The 25,087-nt window shown below is 47.4% G+C and overlaps 1 protein-coding gene across 5 annotated transcripts in view; it reads right to left on the bottom strand.

The window, feature by feature from the left end:
* Nucleotides 1–4,164: 4,164 nt before the first annotated feature.
* The window catches only part of LOC140404762 (misshapen-like kinase 1), a 420,620-nt gene continuing 399,697 nt past the window's right edge, over nucleotides 4,165–25,087 (bottom strand). For all 5 annotated transcript variants that reach the window (XM_072493477.1, XM_072493481.1, XM_072493478.1 and 2 more), the window contains 4 exons: nucleotides 14,830–14,979; nucleotides 13,817–13,976; nucleotides 12,285–12,424; nucleotides 4,165–9,514 (listed from right to left, as the gene is read on the bottom strand). In XM_072493477.1, the coding sequence (XP_072349578.1) occupies nucleotides 9,431–9,514; nucleotides 12,285–12,424; nucleotides 13,817–13,976; nucleotides 14,830–14,979 (534 nt within the window). In that variant the 3' untranslated portion in view covers nucleotides 4,165–9,430. The remainder of the gene's footprint in view (nucleotides 9,515–12,284; nucleotides 12,425–13,816; nucleotides 13,977–14,829; nucleotides 14,980–25,087) is intronic.

The following is a 25,087-nucleotide window of genomic DNA, read 5'->3' as shown; positions in this document are numbered from 1 at the left end:
AATATCGCAATCACAAGAAACAGTCCAGGTTGGACGACACAGGTTACATACTGCATCGCTACCGCAAGCATAGACAAAGAGAGTCCAAATCAGGCCACATAGTGCTTTGACCATTTGCACACCTCCTGATGACTTCTTGGTTCCTTAACCACAGGGACACTGACGGCGTCCACAAGGGATCATTCCATCATCAACATCACCGCTTCAATAACAAAACAATAAAACCACTCGACCATATTAATTCATGAACGTTGGACTCATAATTATCACTTGGTATTGTATAAACATCAATGTCATCATGATTTGTACGTGATCACTTATCTACCTATTTTGTTCAATTTTCTTTAACACTGTACAGAAAATATGTAACATGAACCAAAGTGCGATGTGGTGATATGCATCACTAAATACACAAGGGGTAAATGTTGGTACACTGTAACTAGGTAAACACTAGAGGGAGCACCAGAGACATCATGACACACAGATATTCAACCAATAGGTCAGTAAGATAGGACACGACCAATGGGCAGTCAAGGCACACCCAGAGGTGACACGACCACAAGGGGGTTACCATAGGCGACACTCCGAGAGACAGAGGAAGATCAGGAAGCACCACACCCACGCATGGATTAGAGCAGACTGGTTAGTTAAATTGAGTTAATGTAGTCAGGTTAGCAGGAGTCGAACTCACGTAGGAGAATTGTTTACTGTTCAATAAATGTGTTAAACCTATCTCCAAGTCTGAACCTTCCTTTGTCAGAGTGCACATCAAGGAAGCAGCTACTGCTACATGAAGACGCAGAACACAACAACACCCAGGGCAATGCTATGGGATCCCGGGTTCAAATCCCACCAGGGCGGATCGTGAAATTTGAAGTCAATAAAAATCTGGAATTAAAGTTGAATGATGACCATGAAACCATTGCCGATTGTCGTAAAAACCCATCTGGTTCACGAATGCCCTTCAGGGAAGGAAATCTGCCGACCTTACCTGGTATGTCCTGCAGGTGACTCCAGACCCCACAGCAATGTGATTGGTTTTACTGAAAGGGTTGAGTGAGTGACTCCATTCAAGAGACAATAAGGGGGGGGGGGAATTTCGGAGAACTGAAAACAGCTGTGCTCCAAGGGACCGGGTGCAGGAGGGCGCATTAGATTTAATAATCTAATAATCTGTATTTCACAAGTACGCTTACATTAACACGACAATGAAGTTACTGTGGGCAAGTGCGAGGTCTTGCACTTGGGAAAAAAGAATAGAGGCATGGACTATTTTCTAAACGGTGACAAAATTCATAATGCTGAAGTGCAAAGGGACTTGGGAGTCCTAGTCCAGGATTCTCTAAAGGTAAACTTGCAGGTTGAGTCCGTAATTAAGAAAGCAAATGCAATGTTGTCATTCATCTCAAGAGGCTTGGAATATAAAAGCAGGGATGTACTTCTGAAGCTTTATAAAGCATTAGTTAGGCCCCATTTAGAATACTGTGAGCAATTTTGGGCCCCACACCTCAGGAAGGACATACTGGCACTGGAGTGGGTCCAGCGGAGATTCACACGGATGATCCCAGGAATGGTAGGCCTAACATACGATGAACGTCTGAGGATCCTGGGATTATATTCATTGGAGTTTAGGAGGTTGAGGGGAGATCTAATAGAAACTTACAAGATAATGAATGGCTTAGATAGGGTGGATGTAGGGAAGTTGTTTCCATTAGCAGGGGACACTAGGACCCGGGGGCACAGCCTTATAATAAAAGGGAGTCACTTTAGAACAGAGATGAGGAGACATTTCTTCAGCCAGAGAGTGATGGGTCTGTGGAATTCATTGCCACAGAGGGCGGTGGAGGTCGGGACGTTGAGTGTCTTTAAGACAGAAGTTGATAAATTCTTGATTTCTCGAGGAATTAAGGGCTATGGAGAGAGAGCGGGAAAATGGAGTTGAAATCAGCCATGATTGAATGGTGGAGTGGAGTCGATGGGCTGAATGGCCTTACTTCCGCTCCTATGTCTAATGGTCTTATGAAAATCTCCTAGTCGCCACATTCCAGCGCCTGTTCGGGTACAGAGAGAGAATTCAGAATGTCTAAATTACCTAACAAGCATGTCTTTCGGGACTTGAGGGAGGAAACCGGAGCACCCGGAGGAAACCCACACAGACAAGGGGAGAACGTGCAGTCTCTGCACAGACAGTGACCCAAGCCGGGAATCGAACCCGGGTCCCTGGGCGCGGTGAAGCAAGTGCTAACCACTGTGCTACCGTGCCGCCCATCGAGTCTACACCACACCGCTGAAAGAGCACCTTACCTCAGTCTACTTCCCCAACCCTATCCCCGTAATGCTGCCTAACCTGCACATTTTTGGACTGTGGGAGGAAACCGGGGCACCCGGAGGAAACCCACGCACACACGGGGAGAACGTGCAGACTCCGCAGTCAGTCACCCGAGGTCAGAATCAAACCTGGCTCCTTGGTGCGGTGAGGCAGCAGTGCTAACCCGACCTCCCTGGTGCTGTGAGGCAGCAGAGCTAACACAGGTCCCTGGTGCTGTTAGGCAGCAGTGCTAACATGGTCCCTGGTGCTGTGAGGCAGCAGTGCTAACACGGGTCCCTGGTGCCGTGAGGCAGCAGTGCTAACACGGGTCCCTGGTGCCGTGAGGCAGCAGTGCTAACACGGGTCCCTGGTGCTGTGAGGCAGCAGTGCTAACACGGGTCCCTGGTGCTGTGAGGCAGCAGTGCTAACACGGGTCCCTGGTGCTGTGAGGCAGCAGTGCTAACACGGGTCCCTGGTGCTGTTAGGCAGCAGTGCTAACACGGGTCCCTGGTGCTGTGAGGCAGCAGTGCTAACACGGGTCCCTGGTGCTGTGAGGCAGCAGTGCTAACACGGGTCCCTGGTGCTGTGGGGCAGCAGTGCTAACACGGGTCCCTGGTGCTGTGAGGCAGCAGTGCTAACACGGGTCCCTGGTGCTGTGAGGCAGCAGTGCTAACACGGGTCCCTGGTGCTGTGAGGCAGCAGTGCTGACACGGGTCCCTGGTGCTGTGAGGCAGCAGTGCTAACACGGGTTCCTGGTGCTGTTGGGCAGCAGTGCTAACACGGGTCCCTGGTGCTGTGAGGGAGCAGTGCTAACACGGGTCCCTGGTGCTGTGAGGGAGCAGTGCTAACACGGGTCCCTGGTGCTGTGAGGGAGCAGGGCTAACACGGGTCCCTGGTGCTGTGAGGGAGCAGTGCTAACACGGGTCCCTGGTGCTGTGAGGGAGCAGTGCTAACACGGGTCCCTGGTGCTGTGAGGGAGCAGGGCTAACACGGGTCCCTGGTGCTGTGAGGGAGCAGTGCTAACACGGGCCCCTGGTGCTGTGAGGCAGCAGGGCTAACACGGGTCCCTGGTGCTGTGAGGGAGCAGGGCTAACACGGGTCCCTGGTGCTGTGAGGGAGCAGTGCTAACACGGGCCCCTGGTGCTGTGAGGGAGCAGTGCTAACACGGGTCCCTGGTGCTGTGAGGGAGCAGTGCGACCCACCGCGTCCACATTGAAGGAGAATTTTCAAAAACAGAACGATGGTGGTCTTGGGAACGTGCAACACAGATACCGATAGTGGGATAGGAAATACTGCAGCGGCAGAGTGGTCGCAAAAGCTGGATTCAGAGGATTGAATCATAGAATTTAGAGTGCAGGAGGCCATTCGGCCCATCAAGTCTGCAGCGGTCCTTGGAAAGAGCACCCTACTCGAGCCCACGCCTCCAAACTCTCCCCGTTACCCACTAACCCAACGTAACCTTTTTGGACACTTAAGGGCAATTTTGCCAAGCCAATCCTCCTAACCTGCACATCTTTGGACTGTGGGAGGAAACCGGAGCACCCGGAGGAAACCCACGCAGGCACGGGGAGAACGTGCAGACTCCGCACAGACAGCGACCCAGCGGGGAATCGAACCCGAGACCCTGGAGCTGTGAGGCAGCAGTGCTAATCACTGTGCTGCGGGAGGAAAAGATAGGGGGTTGGCTGGATGAGGGAAGTGGAAGAAGAATGGGGTAACAGCTGCTGAGGGAGATTTGGAGGGGGGTGGGGGATGAGAGAACAAGGGGAAATTTGAAGCGGGAATTTAATCTTGAGGAACACCTTCAAACACACAGATTGAATCAGTAAATGAATGACACATCTCAAAAACACACGTCAGAGGGGCAGAATTTATTTCTCAACAGAAACGAAAACTTTCCAACCATAAATTATGTCAAACAGGATACATTCATTCATTGGAGGCAAAGAATGTCTTACAAGGGATTCTTAACTCTGCTGGGTTTGAAGATAGGGGCGGGGAGGGGTAGATGGGGAACGGGGTTGGGGGGGTTCAGTCTTATGGGAATCACAGCCCCCCCCCTTCACTGGAACGGGCCCCAAAACCAGGGACAGAATCATTTCAAACCGGGCACCGTGGCGATTGGTCCCCGAGAGTGGGGCGCCAGTCAGAGTGTTGTAGTGCAGTGCCGGGATATAGGAAGCAAGGAGATGAAACACGGCGGTCACAGCATGTTCACCAACATCCTGCATCCAGCGGGGAATGCATCCACCTCAACTTCAGAGAAGAACACGTGCAGAAGGAATGGTTCCTTGTCTGGCACAACAGAGACAGAGCTAAAAACCCCGGGTAAGGCAAGTAATACATCATTTTTTGGAAAAGGATTTGACCCACAATTGAAAAAGGGTTAAAATTGGAAGGGGACCGGTACTTGGGAGCTGCCCAGGCCATGCACTGAGGCGTTGCAGGGGTGCAGTGGATTGGGGGTGAAGAGAAAGATAGAGAGTGCCTTTAGGGCACCCCAGCACCACCTTAATGGGGCAATGTTTGTGAACATTGAGGCTGGAATTGGGACGATTGGCTCCTCGAGTGAGGAATTCGGTGGGTGAAGAGTGTGGAAGGCAGGAAAGAACGAGTTCAAGCGAGTTTGGTGTCAATCTAAATTCACAGTCAAGATACGCGATGTGTCAAGTACAGTCCAGGTTAAACATGTATGGTCGATTTATATTCATGAGTATTACGATCGCTCAGAAAAGGCAGGCAGTCTTCACCAACTCGGTGCAATGATCTCAAACATCCTTCCACACTCTCACAGCCCGGAGTGAAAACTTGTGGCCTTACTAAAGGCTCAGGTCAGCCGAACGCCGCAGCCTCTTTGGGATCGTTCCAGCTCCCTCGCCAGTTAGTTGGGGAAGTGGTTTGGTTTTGGGGAGATGTCGAGCCAGGCGGAAGGTCCGAGCCAGGGCAATGAGGGCAAAACAGGGGCAAAAGCCAAATGTGGAATAACAAACGGGCACCTGGGCAAAGCTTGAGGACTTGATGCCAACAAGACTTCACAGACAAAAAGCAACTGAGGCATCATTGATTTGGGACAGGGTTACAAAAACAACGTGGCCCTGTGCACCCTGCCACACCGGCCTGCACAGCAATGGCCAGGAGGCAGGAAACCCCAGTACCAGTCCCTTCCCCGGGCAAAACATACTGTACAGGTTCCAGCAATGCTTGATTCGGCTCGAGATTAATGTGTTCACCTTACCGCAAAGACACCAAAGAATCGGAGAGAGACAAGAAGCTGTATTGCCAATGATATTGGAGCTCAAAAAAGGTTGTGCAGCATGCAAACACCCCTCGACAATCTGTAGTCAGCCCCCTGCACTGCACTGGCAGGAAATTCAAAGCATTCAACTCCGTTTGGAAGGAAAACAGGATTGTCAGTTATTTATTTTTTCCCCAGCAAACATTCAGTCGAACCAATTAACAAAATAAAACAAGACTCCACAAGGTTTGATTGCACCTTGATGGCTACAAGGGAGGCCATAGTCTTGTCCAGTCTCTGTACTCGCATACCTGTTAACACGAGCGTCCAGTCTGAGGCAGAGCCTCATTGGTAACGCAGTCAGGAGGAGGCTGGAGATTTTCAAACTGGTCACATTTGGTTTGCCCTTTATACAGCCTTTCTTTGCTTCCACCGGCAGTCAGAAGCGAACCACCGCCAATCGTTCCCAGTGCTGCCTTTGTCATTATGAAGGAAGATGGTGCATTCAGGAGACACCACCCCCAGTTCAAGCTCTCTGTTCATCCGCCTCCCCCACCCATTACCGGGCATCGCTGTTCGATTTTCTCCCGCCCTCTCTATCATTGGGAACCAACACCTTGGGTTCTCTTTAGCCTCCAGACATTGGGGGCTGGTAGATCACCGAGCTGACTCTAATCAGAGCCATGGTGGCCACTGCTTCACGCCCAGGGCATTGGGACAGAGACGTGTTTACATCGCCAAGACTGGGTGGAGCCTGCGCTAGGCGAGCAAAGCCCAGAAACTGACCTGACACTTCCACAGATAAGCATGCAAGGCTTGAAAATTGGTAACAAATTCTTGACTGTTTCAAGCACCCCATATATGGCATGGTGGTCAAAGGAGTAGACTTGAAAGATTCATATACAAACAGCCATTCGAGAAGGGTTTTGGGGAGAATCCAAACCAACAACAGGACAAGATAGTGCAGGGAGGCATCTTTACATTTCCGCCAAGGACAAAGAACCCGTTCCCCCTCACCTGTACACACCAGAATCGAGTTGGTTAAAAAGCGATGACATTTTACTGGGAGGTGCTTGAATCGATGTCTAATTTAACTCTTTAATATTCGAAGACAATGTTTCGCCTGATCTTTGAGCTTCTCGACTGAGAGTGAGAGAGAGAGAGAAGAGGGCACCCACACTCAGCCTGACTTGAACCCTTTCAGCCCAGCCCCGGGACACTCGGGTCAATTGTCTACTTCTTCTCGGGCACTCCCTCAGGATCAAGGATGCTTGGCCACGAGCCGGCGGGAAGGTTTGACCTATTCAGTGGTGCTTTGAAGACACCCCCCAAAATGATTGCAGGAGTCTCCGGCTGCGATCGAGCTCCGGGCACAGCAGATGTCTTTGAGGGAATCTGGTGCCAAACATACCTTTGTTTTCCAGGTGTTAAGTTAAAGGCCAGTTTTCGCACATGCCTCAGGGAAGGAGGTAACATTGACCAGGCGCTCAGTTTGTGAACCTTCGCAGCCAGCAGCATCACCTGCAACCTGACGCTCATTGAGTGAGGTTGAAATGTGTTGGGCTTTGGACTGAAGGCCGTGGAGACTGGACAGTTTCCTGCCCGTTCCGTAGATTATCTCCACGCCAGATGGGTTGACGGCAATACTCGACCCAAGACGTGGAGAGTGGAGTCCCTTCTTGGAGGAAAGAAGAAGCTGGTCAAGGCCGGCTGGAAAAGCCTCGGCAGTTCTGGGGGCCTTGAGCAAACAGAAAACAAGACCCAGCTGCATTCAAGACCCACTGGTCCACGAGGGCCAGGGGACAGAAAGTGGATGGAAGCATAGAAACTAACCCCAAAACAGGATAAATATGCCTTAATGCATGGAAGGAAAACAAATTGTGACCTATTCCATCAGCAAACACCAGTGGCCCTGATGTTTGGATATTCAGAGCAAGGTTTGCCCAAAAAGATGCAATATAATTTTTAAACACACTGGGAATGTAAGAGAACAGTGCGTGACTTAATACTCAGCATCAACAATGTCACGGAAGAAGGGCTCAGTAAGTCGCTGATTAACCTGGAAAAAGACTGTCCTCATCGCCTTCTCCTGTGAAGACATAACTAAAGGGCAGAATGATCATCTCCAGCCAACGTCCCAACACTGAGGGGAGTTCAGGTCACTGACCATTCCCCCGAATCAAACTCTTGAACGCACAGCAAACCTATATGCGAGTACACAGAGTATCCAAACTCTCACACCCTCGTCTCGATTGTCCTTTTCTTGTGCAAAAAAGAAAACTTTATTCACACAACACGTTGACCTCAAAATATCGGATTACCATTGAAAACTATTTACAGGAGTTGGGAGGAGGGGAGATTTACTTTGAAATGGAAGTTGCTCTCTTCGAGTCAAATCTGTGCCTGTTTCTCAATGGTGGAGGAAAGGCGCCAGTGATGGATAATGACCAGGCCTGATTTTGATACCGAGTTAGACAGACAGAGAGACCCAGCAGTCGCAGGCCTGCTGACCCCTTACGGCTGTGTGACTTTCAGTGACTTCTCAAACGCCTCCCATCAAATCAACTCAATCTTTGCCAGCTCCCCGATTCATGTGGGTGGAGCACTGATTAATCATCTTCAAAGTGCGGCCAGCACATCCCACCCTGTGAAAGGCAGCCAGGAAAACTCAACTGGGAAGAGCCTGGAACATCCATGGCCACACCTGACCATTTTAGAAGCTCATTATTGAGCCACTGATCCACTGGACAGGGATTGCTTACCGGACAGGGTTCGTACCGGAGGGAGTAAGGAAGGAAGGGGGCGAGGTGCAATTTGCACCATGTCATTTAGGTCAAACACAGAGGTGAACCTTGTGCTGCAAAGACTTGGCAAACACCGTTCTTCACCACTATTAAGGCCAGGGAAATGACGGGAGAGAATAACATGGATTGAGGTATGGGAAGGGCACCGAGGGGCCACCTCGTGTCCTCCACGTTGTGCCCACTCCGATGGGGCTAATCAAACACATCTTGAGCAGACATTCCGAGATGACACTTGGACAGAAAGGGCGCACGGCGAGGGTTTTACGTTTCAGGTTCTCTCCACCCACTCGCCCTCCCCTCCTCAAAACCACCTACCTGAGGCTGACATGATCCTCAAATCGAGTTGAATGGTCCCTCAATTCAACAATGGGAGTGATCCACACACCTTCCAGTGCCTCAATAATGTGTGACTCAACAACAATGGGTTGTTTCCTGCACAATCGGCCACTGGTTTGGATTTTATGAAAGGAATTTGCAAAACTATTTCTTTCACCATTAGTTCTAGTCTAAAATAAGCAACAACATCGACAACAAAAAAAATAAAAACAACCCAAAACAGTCGAACTGCCAATCTGGGTTCAAACAGGATTTTCCCAACTATCCTTTCTTGGAGACTGGTCAGAAGTGGCACCGATTGGGTCGCACGAGAGATTGGTGCTCCCGACGCACCCCCCCCCCCTCCCCAACTAGAACATTGGCTCATTTAGAATCACCTTGACCCCCCCCGTTACCCTTCGCCCCAACCACCGCACACAACCTCAACCAGTGCACACTCGGTCCATGTGATGTTCCCGCAATAGCGAGCAGCCTGGGCTGCCAGAGAGGAAAGCGTGCAGGCCAGGTCACCGGACTGCAGCCAAGCTGTCAAATTCCTTCTCCAGGAGCAAGGGGGAGGGGGTGATAACATTGAAAACTGGAAAAGAAACAGCTTCATCCACAATGTCTTTGAGGCACGAGATCCACGGTGAGTTCCACACAAACCTTTCCCAGGCCATTTAAGTCTCGTTTTCAAAGCTCTGATCTACAAAACGCTCCGTCCTACTTATTTACAGTTATCCAACTCTCGTCCAAGACGTTGTCCCTTTACCAGTTCATGATTGTGTTCCTATTTAACGTCATGAAGTAAACTTGACTACTTCCGCCTGAACGGACCGAGGCAAAAAACACCTGTAGGAAAACAAAGGGAGGAAGTGATATGGGGGGGGGGGTTACAAAATAGGTCTAACAGACAACAATAATAATCTTTATTGTCAGAAGTAGGCTTACATTAACACTGCAATGAAGTTACTGTGAAAATCCCCTAGTCGCCACACTCCGGCGCCTGTTCGGGTACACAGAGGGAGAATTCAGAATGTCCAAATTACCTAACAGCACATCTTTCGGGACTTGTGGGAGGAAACCGGAGCACCCGGAGGAAACCCACACAGACACGGGAGAACGTGCAGACTCCACATAAACAGTGTCTCAAAGCCAGGAATCGAAACTGGGACCCTGGAGTTGTAAAGCCACAGTGGTAACCACGGTGCTACCAACAAAGAGGCTACAGTCGGCATTTGGGGATCTGTTACCAATCTTCACTTTCCCCGGTGAATGAGGACACGAAGCAAGCTGGCCCCAGCTAAGCAAATACAAAGTCTGTAGTGGGTAAAGTCTTGGAGGGGATTATAAGAGACAAGATTTATAATCATCTAGATAGGAATAATATGATCAGGGATAGTCAGCATGGCTTTGTGAAGGGTAGGTCATGCCTCACAAACCTTATCGAGTTCTTTGAGAAGGTGACTGAACAGGTAGACGAGGGTAGAGCAGTTGATGTGGTGTATATGGATTTCAGCAAAGCGTTTGATAAGGTTCCCCACGGTAGGCTATTGCAAAAAATACGGAGGCTGGGGATTGAGGGTGATTTAGAGATGCGGATCAGAAATTGGCTAGCTGAAAGAAGACAGAGGGTGGTGGTTGATGGGAAATGTTCAGAATGGAGTACAGTCACAAGTGGAGTACCACAAGGATCTGTTCTGGGGCCGTTGCTGTTTGTCATTTTTATCAATGACCTAGAGGAAGGCGCAGAAGGGTGGGTGAGTAAATTTGCAGACGATACTAAAGTCGGTGGTGTTGTCGATAGTGTGGAAGGATGTAGCAGGTTACAGAGGGATATAGATAAGCTGCAGAGCTGGGCTGAGGTGGCAAATGGAGTTTAATGTAGAGAAGTGTGAGGTGATTCACTTTGGAAGGAATAACAGGAATGCGGAATATTTGGCTAATGGTAAAGTTCTTGAAAGTGTGGATGAGCAGAGGGATCTAGGTGTCCATGTACATAGATCCCTGAAAGTTGCCACCCAGGTTGATAGGGTTGTGAAGAAGGCCTATGGAGTGTTGGCCTTTATTGGTAGAGGGATTGAGTTCCGGAGTCGGGAGGTCATGTTGCAGCTGTACAGAACTCTGGTACGGCCGCATTTGGAGTATTGCGTACAGTTCTGGTCACCGCATTATAGGAAGGACGTGGAGGCTTTGGAGCGGGTGCAGAGGAGATTTACCAGGATGTTGCCTGGTATGGAGGGAAAATCTTATGAGGAAAGGCTGATGGACTGGAGGTTGTTTTCGTTGGAGAGAAGAAGGTTAAGAGGACACTTAATAGAGGCATACAAAATGATCAGGGGGTTGGATAGGGTGGACAGTGAGAGCCTTCTCCCGCGGATGGATATGGCTGGCACGAGGGGACATAACTTTAAACTGAGGGGTAATAGATATAGGACAGAGGTCAGAGGTAGGTTCTTTACGCAAAGAGTAGTGAGGCCGTGGAATGCCCTACCTGCTACAGTAGTGAACTCGCCAACATTGAGGGCATTTAAAAGTTTATTGGATAAACATATGGATGATAATGGCATAGTGTAGGTTAGATGGCTTTTGTTTCGGTGCAACATCGTGGGCCGAAGGGCCTGTACTGCGCTGTATTGTTCTATGTTCTATGTTCTATAAAGGGACAGGCCATTCAGCCCATCAGTGGTGCCTCTGTCTCACACTAACCTTCCCCCCCCCCCCACTCTCTCTTCATCTCGCCCTATTCAAAGATCCTTTTATTCCTTTCCCCCTTGCGTGTTTAACCAGCTTCCCCCCTGAATACATCTGTTCTATTCACCTCCAGCACTCTGTGTGATACTGAGTTCTCCATTCTCAGCTGGGTGAAGAGGTTTCTCACACTGCTATTGGCGTAATCAGTGACTCGCTTATATTTATAGGCCCTCGTCCTGGTCTTGACCGTAACAACCTCCTTCCTTTCATCATCTTGAAGACCACGATCAGATTGACCCTGTCTTCTCTTTTCTAGAGGGTTGCCGGCTGCTCAGCCTTGGCTGTCGGCACAGGCGCCAGGACAGGTCAATATACACGACAAATCTGCCTTGCACCTGCCCCGGTCTCTGTTGGGCTGGGCACAATATTCCCAGTCTCCAGGAATACTCGTACTGCTTTGGGTGGGTGGGGAGGAAAAGCAGAAAAGGGTGAAGCAGAGCAGTTTGTGTGGAAGTTGAGAACGCAGCAAAGGAGCGACGCAATCCTTTTGCCCCGTCGCTGGGAAAAGGAGGTCGGAGTCTCAGGCTGCTGCAATGTGACCGTTCGTGGAGCCAACGCTGGTCGCACTGCTGAGCTGGACCAGCCCTGGCGCCTAAAGCCCTGTGGGTAGGGCCAAAGGGGCTCGATATAAGAGAGGGACGTCAAATCATTGGTGGGCCAACATGCATTTTAGTCCAGTCCAGGTAAGAGATATCCACCCCAACTCCCACACACGGTGAAGAGGTCGGAGCGTACATCGGCAGTCTGACCGGATTGAAGCAGAGATGTTTGCTAGTTTGTAAAGACTCACAGTTACACGCGCCACCTTCACCAACAGGGCCACTGGATGCTACATGAAGCCCGTGACATTTCCACGGTCACACATTACCTTATCGTTCCGCTCACACAGGAACTTTAACCGCTGTGCTCTTTTGTGCATGAAAACTCCATCAAGGTGACCCGTTTCGACAGAGCGGATTTCGATCGCCTTCTCACCCCAACCCATGATCTGGTTGGAGCAGATGTATGCTGTATAAAGACACAATGTCCAGTTACTTACAGGTGGCGGTCAGCTCCAACAAGGAACACTGGACTGGAAAATGATTATTCACAGGGTCTCGGGCACCTTCCCCCTGTCGGTCAGTCAGTATTCAACAACTACAACAATTTAGATTCGAAGTCTTAGGGGACATGGTGGAGCAGCGGTAATGTCACTGGACGAGTGACCCCCCCCCCCCCGCTAATGCTCTGGGGGACACAGGTTCAAACCCCACCTCGCGCAGCTGATGGAATTTAAATTCAATGAATAAAATCAGGAATTGAAAGCTAGCCTCACTCATGGTGACCACGGAACCATCATCGGTGTTGGAAAAACCCATCTGGTTTCACCAATGTCCCCTTTAGGGAAGGAAATCTGCCGCCCTTACCCCGGTCTGGCCTACATGTGACTCCAAACCAACAGCAACGTGGTCGACAATGGTGGGGCCATTAAAATCAGAGGAGCACAAAAGGCTGACAAATCCCATCCTGACACAATATCGGTATATTGTGCAGTGGGAACACTCATTTCGCTGAACCTTTAGCTACAGATAACAACGACACCTTGGCCAGAGCATTGACATTTCTAAATCCAATGTGAAAATGCCCTCTGCATGTGTTAGAACTAGTCTCGGGTCCATAGAATCCTTCCAGTGCAGGAGGCGGCCGCTCGGCCCATCGACTGTGCACCGACCCTCTGAAAGAGCAGCCCACCCAGGCCCACCCCCCTCAACCTATCCCCGTAACCCCACCCAAACTGCACATCTTTGGGCACGGACGGACTATTTATCACGGCCAATCCGCCTATCCTGCACATCTTTGGACTGTGGGACGAGACCGGAGCAGTCGGAAGAAACTCACGCAGACACGTGAAGACCATGGTCACCCAAGGCTGGGATCGAACCAGGGTCCCTGGCGCTGTGAGGCAGCAGTGCTAACCATTTAAAGAAAAGGATTAATCTTTAAAATGGCAAAAGTTATGAAGCCATTTATAAAGTTTAATTATATACATATTGAAGTGGAAAGGTTGTGGAGGTAACTGCTCTGGAGAGACCATCGTCACTATCAGGCACTGCAAAAATCGAGAAACTGCTCGCAATGCGAGAGCCAAAATGGGGCTTGGAGTGGTGGTGAGAGTGAGGGGGGAGGGGGGGTAAAATTATCAAATATTCCTATGATCCAGCAGCTTCTTGAGGAGTTTGCACCCGAGTGTCCAGTGAGGATCGGCCTGGGTCTGGCCATGATGGCCCTGTGGGGGGAATTGCTGGACACTCACCAAGTCTCACTCAATGACCCTTCTCATCAGCTACCCTCCCTCCCTCTGTGAGAGGTTCAAAGGGCAGTGCACAAGGAAATCACATGATCACACGGTGGGCAACTTACCAACAGAGGTGGGCATCTCACCCCATTGCAACACCACATCCTTGGTGATCCGACCGTAGGTGTTCACATAAACTCCCTCATCTTCGTAGCACAGAAGCATTTCCATTCCGGCAGTATTGGGTAAAATTACAATGGCATGAGGCACTACATGGGTCTGAATCTAGATAGAGGAAGCACAGGTGTCAGAGGTGGAGCACATGGGAACAGCAAGAGGCCTCAGGCCCCTTGCACCACTTGACAACAGCTGATTTCTACCTCAACTCCGTTTAGCCCAGCTTGGATTCATGTCCCTCAAGGCCCATTCCCAATAAAAATCTATCCACCCGGTTTGGAAAACTCCAGCAGTCGCCCAGCCTTTCAAGGAGCCATTCCTAAATTTCCGTACCCGCCGTGTGAAATATTGCTTCAGAATTTCAATTGCTACAGAACCTGTCTCGAATCTGTAACATTTGTCGTCCGATTCTGGATCCTCCATTCGAGGTTTCTCCCGTTCTCTCATTAATATGTTTCTAGTCTACTTCAATCCAAACACCCGGACATGTTGGATTTCTACCCTGGCTAGATCACTGCTCAACCCTCTGGAGTCCAGGAGGCGCAAGGTTAATCTCTGCAATCTATCCTCATAAATCAACGCCCCGGTACATTCACCGCCGGAATCCTGGCCAATAGTCACCCCGCAACAAACATCAAGGCTGATTATCTACTCATGTCGCTGCTTGCGGGACTGTGAAATTGGCCAAGTGCAGGCAATGACTCACATTGCCTTTGCCTGCTCCGACCTGGGCACATCCCCGCAAAGGTGACGGGCCCCCTGAGAGCCGGCACTGCGCCCACGCCAGGAGAGCCGCAGACAGCGACGATGGCCGAGTGCATGTTCCAAACTGCTCGCAATCAACAGCGGAGGATTCCGCGACATCGGTCGTGAAAAAGAATCACTGCCGCTTTTAGAAAGTCCCTGTTCTGGGCTGCGGTTTGAAAATGGAGAATTAAATACAAGCTCCTCAATAACTCACGTGCACTGGGATGTAGATATCATAGGTGTTTCCAGAATCCACGTCGACTGCATGAAAGCCAGTATTAGATCCATATATAACCTTTAACCTCTGACCTTCTTCAACAGTCAAGTCGACCAGTGTTGGTCTGTGAGGCAGGTCTGAAAACGACTGTGAAGAAAATGGGAACAATTGAAATTCTCTCTCCCGCATTCCTTTCAACAACTAATTAATGCTGTCGGGCGCTGCTGACCAAACGTGTTGTGATTTAGTCAAGGGCATTTCTTCAATGAGGATGTTACCATTCGAAAGGTGGGTGGGGGGGGGCAGAGAGAGGAGTCCAAATGATCCCACAGCACTATTTCAGAGCTCTTCATGACAAACATTTCACACCACAGACAGATCAACTGGTCATTTTGTTGTTATTGGGACTTTACACTTGCTCATCACCTTTCCTCCACAAGAATGACGAGACTTTGCAAGTCTTTCTTTGTTGTAAAGCATTGGGAACGTGCTCGATAAATGAAACCTTCCCTTCTTTCTTCACTGATCCCCTCGCCAAGTAAACTGGTCCGGGTGTCACATGGTTTACGCCTCCCCAAGTCCCAAATCGGGTTAATTCTTTCACCATCATCCGATTGGGTTAATGGAATTCTAGAACAGGGGGCCGCCAGTCTGCCCATCCGCCAGTCAGCACTGCACATGCCCATGCTCTTCACTCGCAGCCCTGCGATTGTCTTTCTCCTCCCAGGATTGATCCAATTTGTCATGAGAATGTCACTTTAAGAAATGTTTGGCTGCTCATGTTACGACAGTGAAGAGTGTGGGTGGAGCGGAGCTCTGGTTCTGCTTTTTAGTTTCACTTTGAGAAAAGCTTGGGTGTGTTTGTCCTTTTGGTTTCGTTTGTCAGTGTGTTGGAGCTGAAGCCAGACAAAGCAGCTGTACTGTTGAGCTCTCTGCCATGAAGGACTATCTCTTGATCATTTGGTGAATTCAGAATTATAAATGTTCTCGCTAGTGAATGTAAACCTAATGTGCTTCTGTTTAAAGGTTTGTTAAGTCTTCTGGGTGTTAAAAGGACAGCATACAGGTTACTTAGTGTTGTATTCTTTGGGGGTTGTATTTGAATTGATGGTTGCTGAGATGTTCACTGTTTGTTTTAGAAAGGTTAACTTGAGTTCATACAATAAACATGGTTTTGCTTTGAAAATTACTTTTCCATTTCTGCTGTACCACCCCTGTAGAGTGGGCCGTGTGCTCCCCATACCACAATCTAGTAAAAGTTGTTAGTCAGATGAACTCCATGATACACTTTGGGGTTCTCTAAACCCTGGCCCATAACAAATAGGGGGCTCGAGGGGGATAAAAGTCTATCTATTGGATTGGTTTAGTGAACTTAAAGACAGTGAGGGGTGAGCATATTGTGGTTGCTTTTCAGGTGTGGTAATTTAATTTAATTGGGGAGTGTGTTGTGGACAATGGCTCTTTCAGAAGCTCTGAAGTTTTTGGGTATGGAGACGGTCTCACGCAGTACCTTACGGACAGAGACTAAAAGCAGACTGTTAGATTTGGCAAAAACATTGCAGTTAACATTAGAACATAGAAAAATACAGCACAGAACAGGCCCTTCGGCCCACGATGTTGTGCCGAACTTTTGTCCTAGATTGAGAACAAATTAATATACACCCCATCATTCTACCGCAATCCATGTACCAATCCAATAGCGCTTGATGGTCCCTAATGTTTCCGACTCAACTACTTCCACAGGCAGTGCATTCCATGCCCCCATTACTCTCTGGGTAAAGAACCTACCTCTGACATCCCTCCTATATCTTCCTCCATTCACCTTAAATGTATGTCCCCTTGTAATGGTTTGTTACACCCGGGGAAAAAGTCTCTGACTGTCTACTCTATCTATTCCCCTGATCATCTTATCAACCTCTATCAAGTCGACCCTCATCCTTCTCCGTTCTAATGAGAAAAGGCCTAGCACCCTCAAACTTTCCTCGTAAGACCTACTCTCCATTCCAGGCAACATCCTGGTAAATCTCCTTTGCACCTTTTCCAAAGCTTCCACATCCTTCCTAAAATGAGGCGACCAGAATTGCACACAGTACTCCAAATGTGGCCTTACCAAAGTTTTGTACAGCTGCATCATCACCTCACGGCTCTTAAATTCAATCCCTCTGCTAATGAACGCTCGCACACCATAGGCCTTCTTCACAACTCTATCCACTAGAGTGGCAACTTTCAAAGATCTATGAACATAGACTCCAAGATCGCTCTGCTCCTCCACATTGCCAAGGACCCTACCGTTAACCCTGTATTCCGCACTCATAGTTGTCCTTCCAAAATGGACAACCTCACACTTTTCAGGGTTAAACTCCATCTGCCACTTCTCAGTCCAGCTCTGCATCCTATCGCTGTGTCTTGGCAGCCGATGATAGCCCTCCTCATTATCCACAACTCCACTAATCTTTGTATCGTCTGCAAATTTACTGACCCACCCTTCAACTCCCTCATCCAAGTCATTAATGAACATCACAAACAGCAGAGGACCCAGAACTGATCCCTGCGGTACGCCACTGGTAACTGGGCTCCAGGCTGATTATTTGCCATCCACCACCACTCTCCGACTTCTATCGGTTAGCCAGTTTGTTATCCAACTGGCCAAATTTCCCACTATCCCATGCCTCCTTACTTTCTGCATAAGCCTACCATGGGGAACCCTATCAAATGCCTTACTAAAATCCATGTACACCACATCCACTGCTTTACCTTCATCCACATGGTTGGTCACCTCCTCAAAGAATTCAATAAGACTTGTGAGGCAAGATCTACCCCTCACAAAGAGTGTTGACTATCCCAAATCAAGCAGTGACTTTCCAGTTGCTCAAAAATCCTATCCCTCAGTACCCTTTCCATTAGTTTGCCTGCCACTGAAGTAAGACTAACTGGCCTGTAATTCCCAGGGTTATCCTTATTCCCTTTTTTGAACAGGGGCACGACATTCGCCACTCTCCAATCCCCTGGTACCACCCCTGTTGACAGTGAGGACGAAAAGATCATTGCCAACGGCTCTGCAATTTCATCTCTTGCTTCCCATAGAATCCTTGGATACATTCCGTCAGGCCCGGGGGACTTGTCTATCCTCAAGTTTTTCAAAATGCCCAAGACATCTTCCTTCCTAACAAGTATTTCCTCGAGCTTACCAATCTGTTTCACACTGTCCTCTCCAACAATATGGCCCCTCTCATTTGTAAATACTGACGAAAAGTACTCGTTCAAGACCTCTCCTATCTCTTCAGACTCAATACACAATCTCCCGCTACTGTCCTTGATCGGACCTACCCTCGCTCTAGTCATTCTCATATTTCTCACATATGTGTAAAAGGCCTTGGGGTTTTCCTTGATCCTACCCACCAAAGATTGTTCATGCCCTCTCTTAGCTCTCCTAATCCCTTTCTTCAGTTCCCTCCTGGCTATCTTGTATCCCTCCAATGCCCTGTCTGAACCTTGTTTCCTCAGCCTTACATAAGTATCCTTCTTCCTCTTAACAAGACATTCAACCTCTCTTGTGAACCATGGTTCCCTCACTCGACCATCTCTTCCCTGCCTGACAGGGACATACATATCAAGGACACGTAGTACCTGTTCCTTGAATAAGTTCCACATTTCACTTGTGTCCCTCCCTGACAGTCTATGTTCCCAACTTATGCACTTCAATTCTTGTCTGACAGCATCGTATTTACCCTTCCCCCAATTGTTATCCTTGCCCTGTTGCACGCACCTATCCCTCTCCATTACTAAAGTGAAAGTCACAGAATTGTGGTCACTATCTCCAAAATGCTCCCCCACTAACAAATCTATCACTTGCCCTGGTTCATTACCAAGTACCAAATCCAATATGACCTCCCCTCTGGTCGGACAATCTACATACTGTGTTAGAAAAGCTTCCTGGACACACTGCACAAACACCACCCCATCCAAACTATTTGATCTAAAGAGTTTCCACTCAATATTTGGGAAGTTGAAGTCACCCATGACAACGACCCTGTGACTTCTGCACCTTTCCAAAATCTGTTCCTCCACATCTCTGCTGCTATTGGGGGGCCTATAGAAAACTCCCAACAAGGTGACTGCTCCTTTCCTATTTCTGACTTCAACCCATACTACCTCAGTAGGCAGATCCTCCTCGAACTGCCTTTCTGCAGCTGTTATACTATCTCTAATTAACAATGCCATCCCCCCCACCACCACCTCTTTTACCACCCTCCCTAACTCTATTGAAACATCTATAACCAGGAACCACCAACAACCATTTCTGCCCCTCTTCTATCCAAGTTTCCGTGATGGCCACCACATCGTAGCCCCAAGTACCGATCCATGCCTTAAGTTCACCCACCTTATTCCTGATGCTTCTTGCGTTGAAGTGAAGGGGCATAGGTTTAAGGTGAGAGGGGCAAAGTTTAGAGTAGATGTACGAGGCAAGTTTTTTACGCAGAGGGTAGTGGGTGCCTGGAACTCACTACCGGAGGAGGTAGTGGAAGCAGGGACGATAGGGACATTTAAGGGGCATCTTGACAAATATATGAATAGGATGGGAATAGAAGGATACGGACCCAGGAAGTGTAGAAGATTGTAGTTTAGTCAGGCAGTATGGTCGGCACGGGCTTGGAGGGCCGAAGGGCCTGTTCCTGTGCTGTACATTTCTTTGTTCTTTGTTTTGTTTATACACACTTCAACCCATCTCCATGCCTGCAAGAACTCTCCTTTGTCAGTGTTCCCTTTCCCACTGCCTCACTACACGCTTTGACATCCTGAACATCGGCTACCTTAGTTGCTGGACGACAAATCCGGTTCCCATTCCCCTACCAAATTAGTTTAAACCTTCCCGAAGAGTACTAGAAAACCGCCCTCCCAGGATATTGGGGCCTCTCTGGTTCGGATGCAACCCGTCCTGCTTGTACAGGTCCCACCTTCCCCAGAATGCGCTCCAATTATCCAAATACCTGACAAAATGCAAAAAGATGTGATAATTATGGCAGTGGTTCAGCATTTACAGTTGCCGGAGATACAGTCTGACTCATTATAAATGGCAAAGATCCAGTTGCAGATTAGGCAACTTGAACATGAAAAAGAATTAAAGCAGCTTGAATATGCAATGAGAGAAAAAGAGTGAGGGAGATACAGATCGGGGAAAAAGAAAAGGCGAGAGAAGAAAGAAACAAAGAAAGAACAGCCCTAGCAGAACAAAAAGAGATCGAGAGGAAAGGGAAAAAGAGAGAGTTTGAACTTCAGAAAATGGCTATGAAACATGACAGTCAGTTAAAATTGTCAGACGTAAAGGGAAACGTACAGTTGGATGATAATGATGAGGAAAGTGTGAAAGAGCGTCATAGTCGAAGGCTTGGTGGGGATCTATTTAAATATGTCCAAGCATTGCCAAGGTTTGACGAGGAGGTGGTGGAAGCCTTTTTCATTTCATTTGGGAAGGTAGCTAAACAAATGAAATGGCCACAGGACATGTGGGTATTAGTGATTCAAACAAAGCTGATAGGTAGGGCTAGTGAAGTGTTTGCATCACTACCGGAGGAGGTATCTGGGACGTACGAGGTGAAAAAAATCCATCTTAGGTGCATATGAACTAGCGACTGAAGCCTACAGACAAAGGTTTAGAAATTTAAGGAAATAATTTGGTCAAACATATATGGAGTTTGAAAGGCTCAAACAAAGTAATTTTGATGGGTGGATCAGGGCTTTGAAAATAGACCAAATGTATGAAGGTCTCAGAGAAATTATACTTTTGGAGGAGTTTAAAAATTCAATTCCTGACGTAGTGAAAACTCATGTGGAAGAGCAGAGGGTTAAAACTGTGAGATTAGCAGCGGAAATGGCAGATGATTATGAATTAGTAAATCAAAGCTTGGTTTCCGACATCAGTTTCAGCCGGTGCGGGATATAAACTGGGGACATGAGAAATACTCAAGTGGTAAAGGTAAAGGTGATCTGATGGGAGACAATAAAGAGAGCGCACCTCAGATTTAAAAAGAAATCCAGGAGGGTGGAAAAGAAATGAAAAGTTTCAAATGTTTTCACTGTAATAAACTAGGCCATGTAAAGTCACAGTGTTGGTGGTTGAAGAAAAGCACTGGGAAGGCTGATGTGGTAAAACAGGATAAGACAGTGGGGTTTGTTAAAGTGGTAAAGGAAAGCCCAAGGGAAGCGAAGGAGGTGCAAATAATCGTATAGCCTGATCAAGAGGTGATTGATAAGAAGGTGCCAGATCTCTTTAAAGAATTTACTTGTGTGGGTAAAGTTTACTCATGTGTATCAGGAGGAGTAGGTAAAGAGGTCACAATTTTTAAGAGATACGGGAGCTACTCACTCTTTAATGGCAAGAGATGAGGAGTTATGTAGTTTGGGAAGAATATTGCCAGAAAAGGTGGTGATATGTGAAATTCAGGTTGAGAGGAGTAGTGTTCCATTATATAAGATATGGTTGGAAAGTCCAGTGAAGAGTGAAGTGGTAGTAGGAGTAATAGAGAAACTACCTTGTCCAGGAATACAGCTTATCTTGGGTAATGATACAGCTGGATCGCAGGTGGGAGTGATGCCTACTGTGGTTGATAAGCCTGTGCAAAATCAGACAAATGAAGTGTTGAAGGACGAATATCTTGGGATTTTTCCGGATTGTGTAGTAACAAGGTCGCAAAGTCACAGGTTAAGACAAGAGGAGAAATCAAAGAATGAAGATGAAGTGGAAGTGCAATTATCAGAAACGATTTTTGATCAGATGGTTGAAAAAGAACAAGAACAGGTAGAGGATGAGGTGGATATTTTTAGTGCAGGAAAATTGGCGGAGTTACAACAGAAAGATATAAAAATAAAACAGATGTATCAGAAAGCATATACGGAAGAGGAATCGGAGTGTATACCAGAGTGTTATTACCGTAAAAATAATGTCTTGATGAGAAAATGGAGACCTGTACATATGCAGGCGGATGAAAAGTGGGCAAAAGTTCATCAAGTAGTATTGCCGGTAGGGTATAGAAAGGAGGTGTTGAGAGTTGCACATGAGATACCAGTGGGAGGTCATTTGGGAATCAGGAAAACTCAAGCTAAAATCCAAAAACATTTTTATTGGCCTGGACTACATAAAGATGTAGTTAAATTTTGTCAATCATGTCACACATGTCAAATGATCGGGAAACCTCAAGCAGTGATAAAACCGGCGCCCTTAATACCAATTCCAGCATTTGAGGAACCTTTTACAAGGGTCCTAATTGATTGCGTAGGACGCTTCCTAAAACGAAAAGTGGGAATCAATATCTTTTGACTATAATGGATGTGTCTACTAGGTTTCCAGAGGCCATTCCAGTACGTAATATTACAGCTAAAAAGATTGTGGAGGAATTACTTAAATTCTTTACGAGATATGGACTACCCACAGAAATACAATTGGATCAAGGATCAAATTTTACCTTGAGGTTATTCAAAGAAGTAATGGATAGCTTAGGAATAAAACAATTTAAATCAACTGCGCACCATCCAGATTCGCTGGGAGTGTTAGAAAGGTGGCATCAGACATTAAATACAATGTTGAGGGCTTATTGTCATGATTATCCAGAGGATTGGGATAAAGGAATTCCATTCGTTCTAATGAGTCAACCAAATTTAGTCCTTTTGAACTAATTTTTGGTCATGAGGTAAGAGGACCACTTAAATTGATTAAGGAAAAAGTGAATGAGAAATCGGAAATTACATTATTGGATTAAGTGTGAAATTTTGGGGAACGATTAAATAGAGTAGGTGAATTGGCTAGACAGCATTTAAAAGTTGCACAAAATGTGGTGAAACGGGTAGCGGACAAGAAATCCAAAGTTTGTAGTTTTGCCTGGGATAAAGTTTTCGTATTGTTACCATGGTAGGCGAACCTTTAAAAGCAAGGTTTTATGGACCTTATCAGAATGAAAGGAAATTAAATGAGGTGAATTGTGCGGTAAAAACACCAGACCGAGTGTGTCATAGAACAAAGAACATGGAACAATACAGCACAGTACAGGCCCTTCGGCCCACGATGTTGCACCGAAACAAAAGCCATCTAACCTACACTATGCCATTATCATCCATATGTTTATCCAATAAACTTTTAAATGCCCTCAATGTTGGCGAGTTCACTACTGTAGCAGGTAGGGCATTCCACGGCCTCACTACTCTTTGCGTAAAGAACCTACCTCTGACCTCTGTCCTATATCTATTACCCCTCAGTTTAAAGCTATGTCCCCTCGTGCCAGCCATTTCCATCCGCGGGAGAAGGCTCTCACTGTCCACCCTATCCAACCCCCTGATCATTTTGTATGCCTCTATTAAGTCTCCTCTTAACCTTCTTCTCTCCAACGAAAACAACCTCAAGTCCATCAGCCTTTCCTCATAAGATTTTCCCTCCATACCAGGCAACATCCTGGTAAATCTCCTCTGCACCCGCTCCAAAGCCTCCACGTCCTTCCTATAATGCGGTGACCAGAACTGTACGCAATACTCCAAATGCGGCCGTACCAGAGTTCTGTACAGCTGCAACATGACCTCCCGACTCCGGAACTCAATCCCTCTACCAATAAAGGCCAACACTCCATAGGCCTTCTTCACAACCCTATCAACCTGGGTGGCAACTTTCAGGGATCTATGTACATGGACACCTAGATCCCTCTGCTCATCCACACTTCCAAGAACTTTACCATTAGCCAAATATTCCGCATTCCTGTTATTCCTTTCAAAGTGAATCACCTCACACTTCTCTACATTAAACTCCATTTGCCACCTCTCAGCCCAGCTCTGCAGCTTATCTATATCCCTCTGTAACCTGCTAGATCCTTCCACACTATCAACAACACCACCGACTTTAGTATCGTCTGTAAATTTACTCACCCACCCTTCTGCGCCTTCCTCTAGGTCATTGATAAAAATGACAAACAGCAACGGCCCCAGAACAGATCCTTGTGGTACTCCACTTGTGACTGTACTCCATTCTGAACATTTCCCATCAACCACCACCCTCTGTTTTCTTTCAGCTAGCCAATTTCTGATCCACATCTCTAAATCACCCTCAATCCCCAGCCTCCGTATTTTCTGCATACTCTTCATACTCATGTGAGTATGCTTAAAAGGGAAGGAGAGAAAAAGGAGGCTTTAATGATTCTAACTCAAAGTGACTAACCAAATCCAGATGACTTGTGAATTTGACATACCTCAAATTAAATTGGAAAATGAGGATGTTCTTAAAAATTGGGATAAATTGTTGAGTTACCTTCCAGAGGAAAAACGAACTGACCTGAAAGAGTTATTGATATCACATGGGCAGGTTTGTGGAGATAAATTGGGAAGTACTAAAATGGCCATACATGATGTAGATGTGAGAAATGCTGTTCCAATCAAACAATATCGATACAGACTTAACTCTTTAAAATTGGCACAAGTTAACAAAGAGATTGAGAGTATGCTTAAAAATGGCATAATTGAAGTGGGTTGCCGCCAATGGAGCTCACCCATAGTGATGGTACCAAAACCAGACGGTACCCAACGGTTGTGTGTGGACTATAGAATTTCATAGAATTTACAGTGCAGGAGGAGGCCATTCAGCCCATCGAGTCTGCACCGGCTCTTGGAAAGAGCACCTACCCAAGGTCAACACCTCCACCCTATCCCCATAACCCAGTAACCCCACCCAACACTAAGGGCAATTTTGGACACTAAGGGCAATTTATCACGGCCAATCCACCCTAACCTGCACATCTTTGGACCGTGGGAGGAAACTGGTGCACCCGGAGGAAACCCACGCACACACGGGGAGGATGTGCAGACTCCGCACAGACAGTGACCCAAGCCGGAATCGAACCTGGGACCCTGCAGCTGTGAAGCAATTGTGCTATCCACAATGCTACCGTGCTGCTTAATATAGAAAGGTTAATGCAGCTACAAGAACGGACTCTTATCCTATCCCATGTTTGGAGGATTGCATTGAGAAAGTGGGACAATCAGCTTTTATTTCCAAATTGGATTTACTTAAAGATTACTGGCAAGTACCTTCATCTGAAAGGGCGAAGGAGATTTCAGCTTTTGTGACTCCAGATGGTATATACCAGTTCAAAGTTATGCCATTTGGCATGAAAAACGTCCTAGCCACATTTCAACGGTTAACTAATACAGTCGTTTCAGGATTACCCAATTGTGCGGTACACATCAACGATCTGATCATTTTCAGCCCGACACGGAAAGAACA

The sequence above is a fragment of the Scyliorhinus torazame genome, chromosome 31 (genome assembly GCF_047496885.1).
Source record: "Scyliorhinus torazame isolate Kashiwa2021f chromosome 31, sScyTor2.1, whole genome shotgun sequence".
In the NCBI taxonomy this organism is placed as follows: Eukaryota; Metazoa; Chordata; class Chondrichthyes; order Carcharhiniformes; family Scyliorhinidae; genus Scyliorhinus; species Scyliorhinus torazame.
This window is presented reverse-complemented; position numbering and strand designations above follow the sequence as displayed.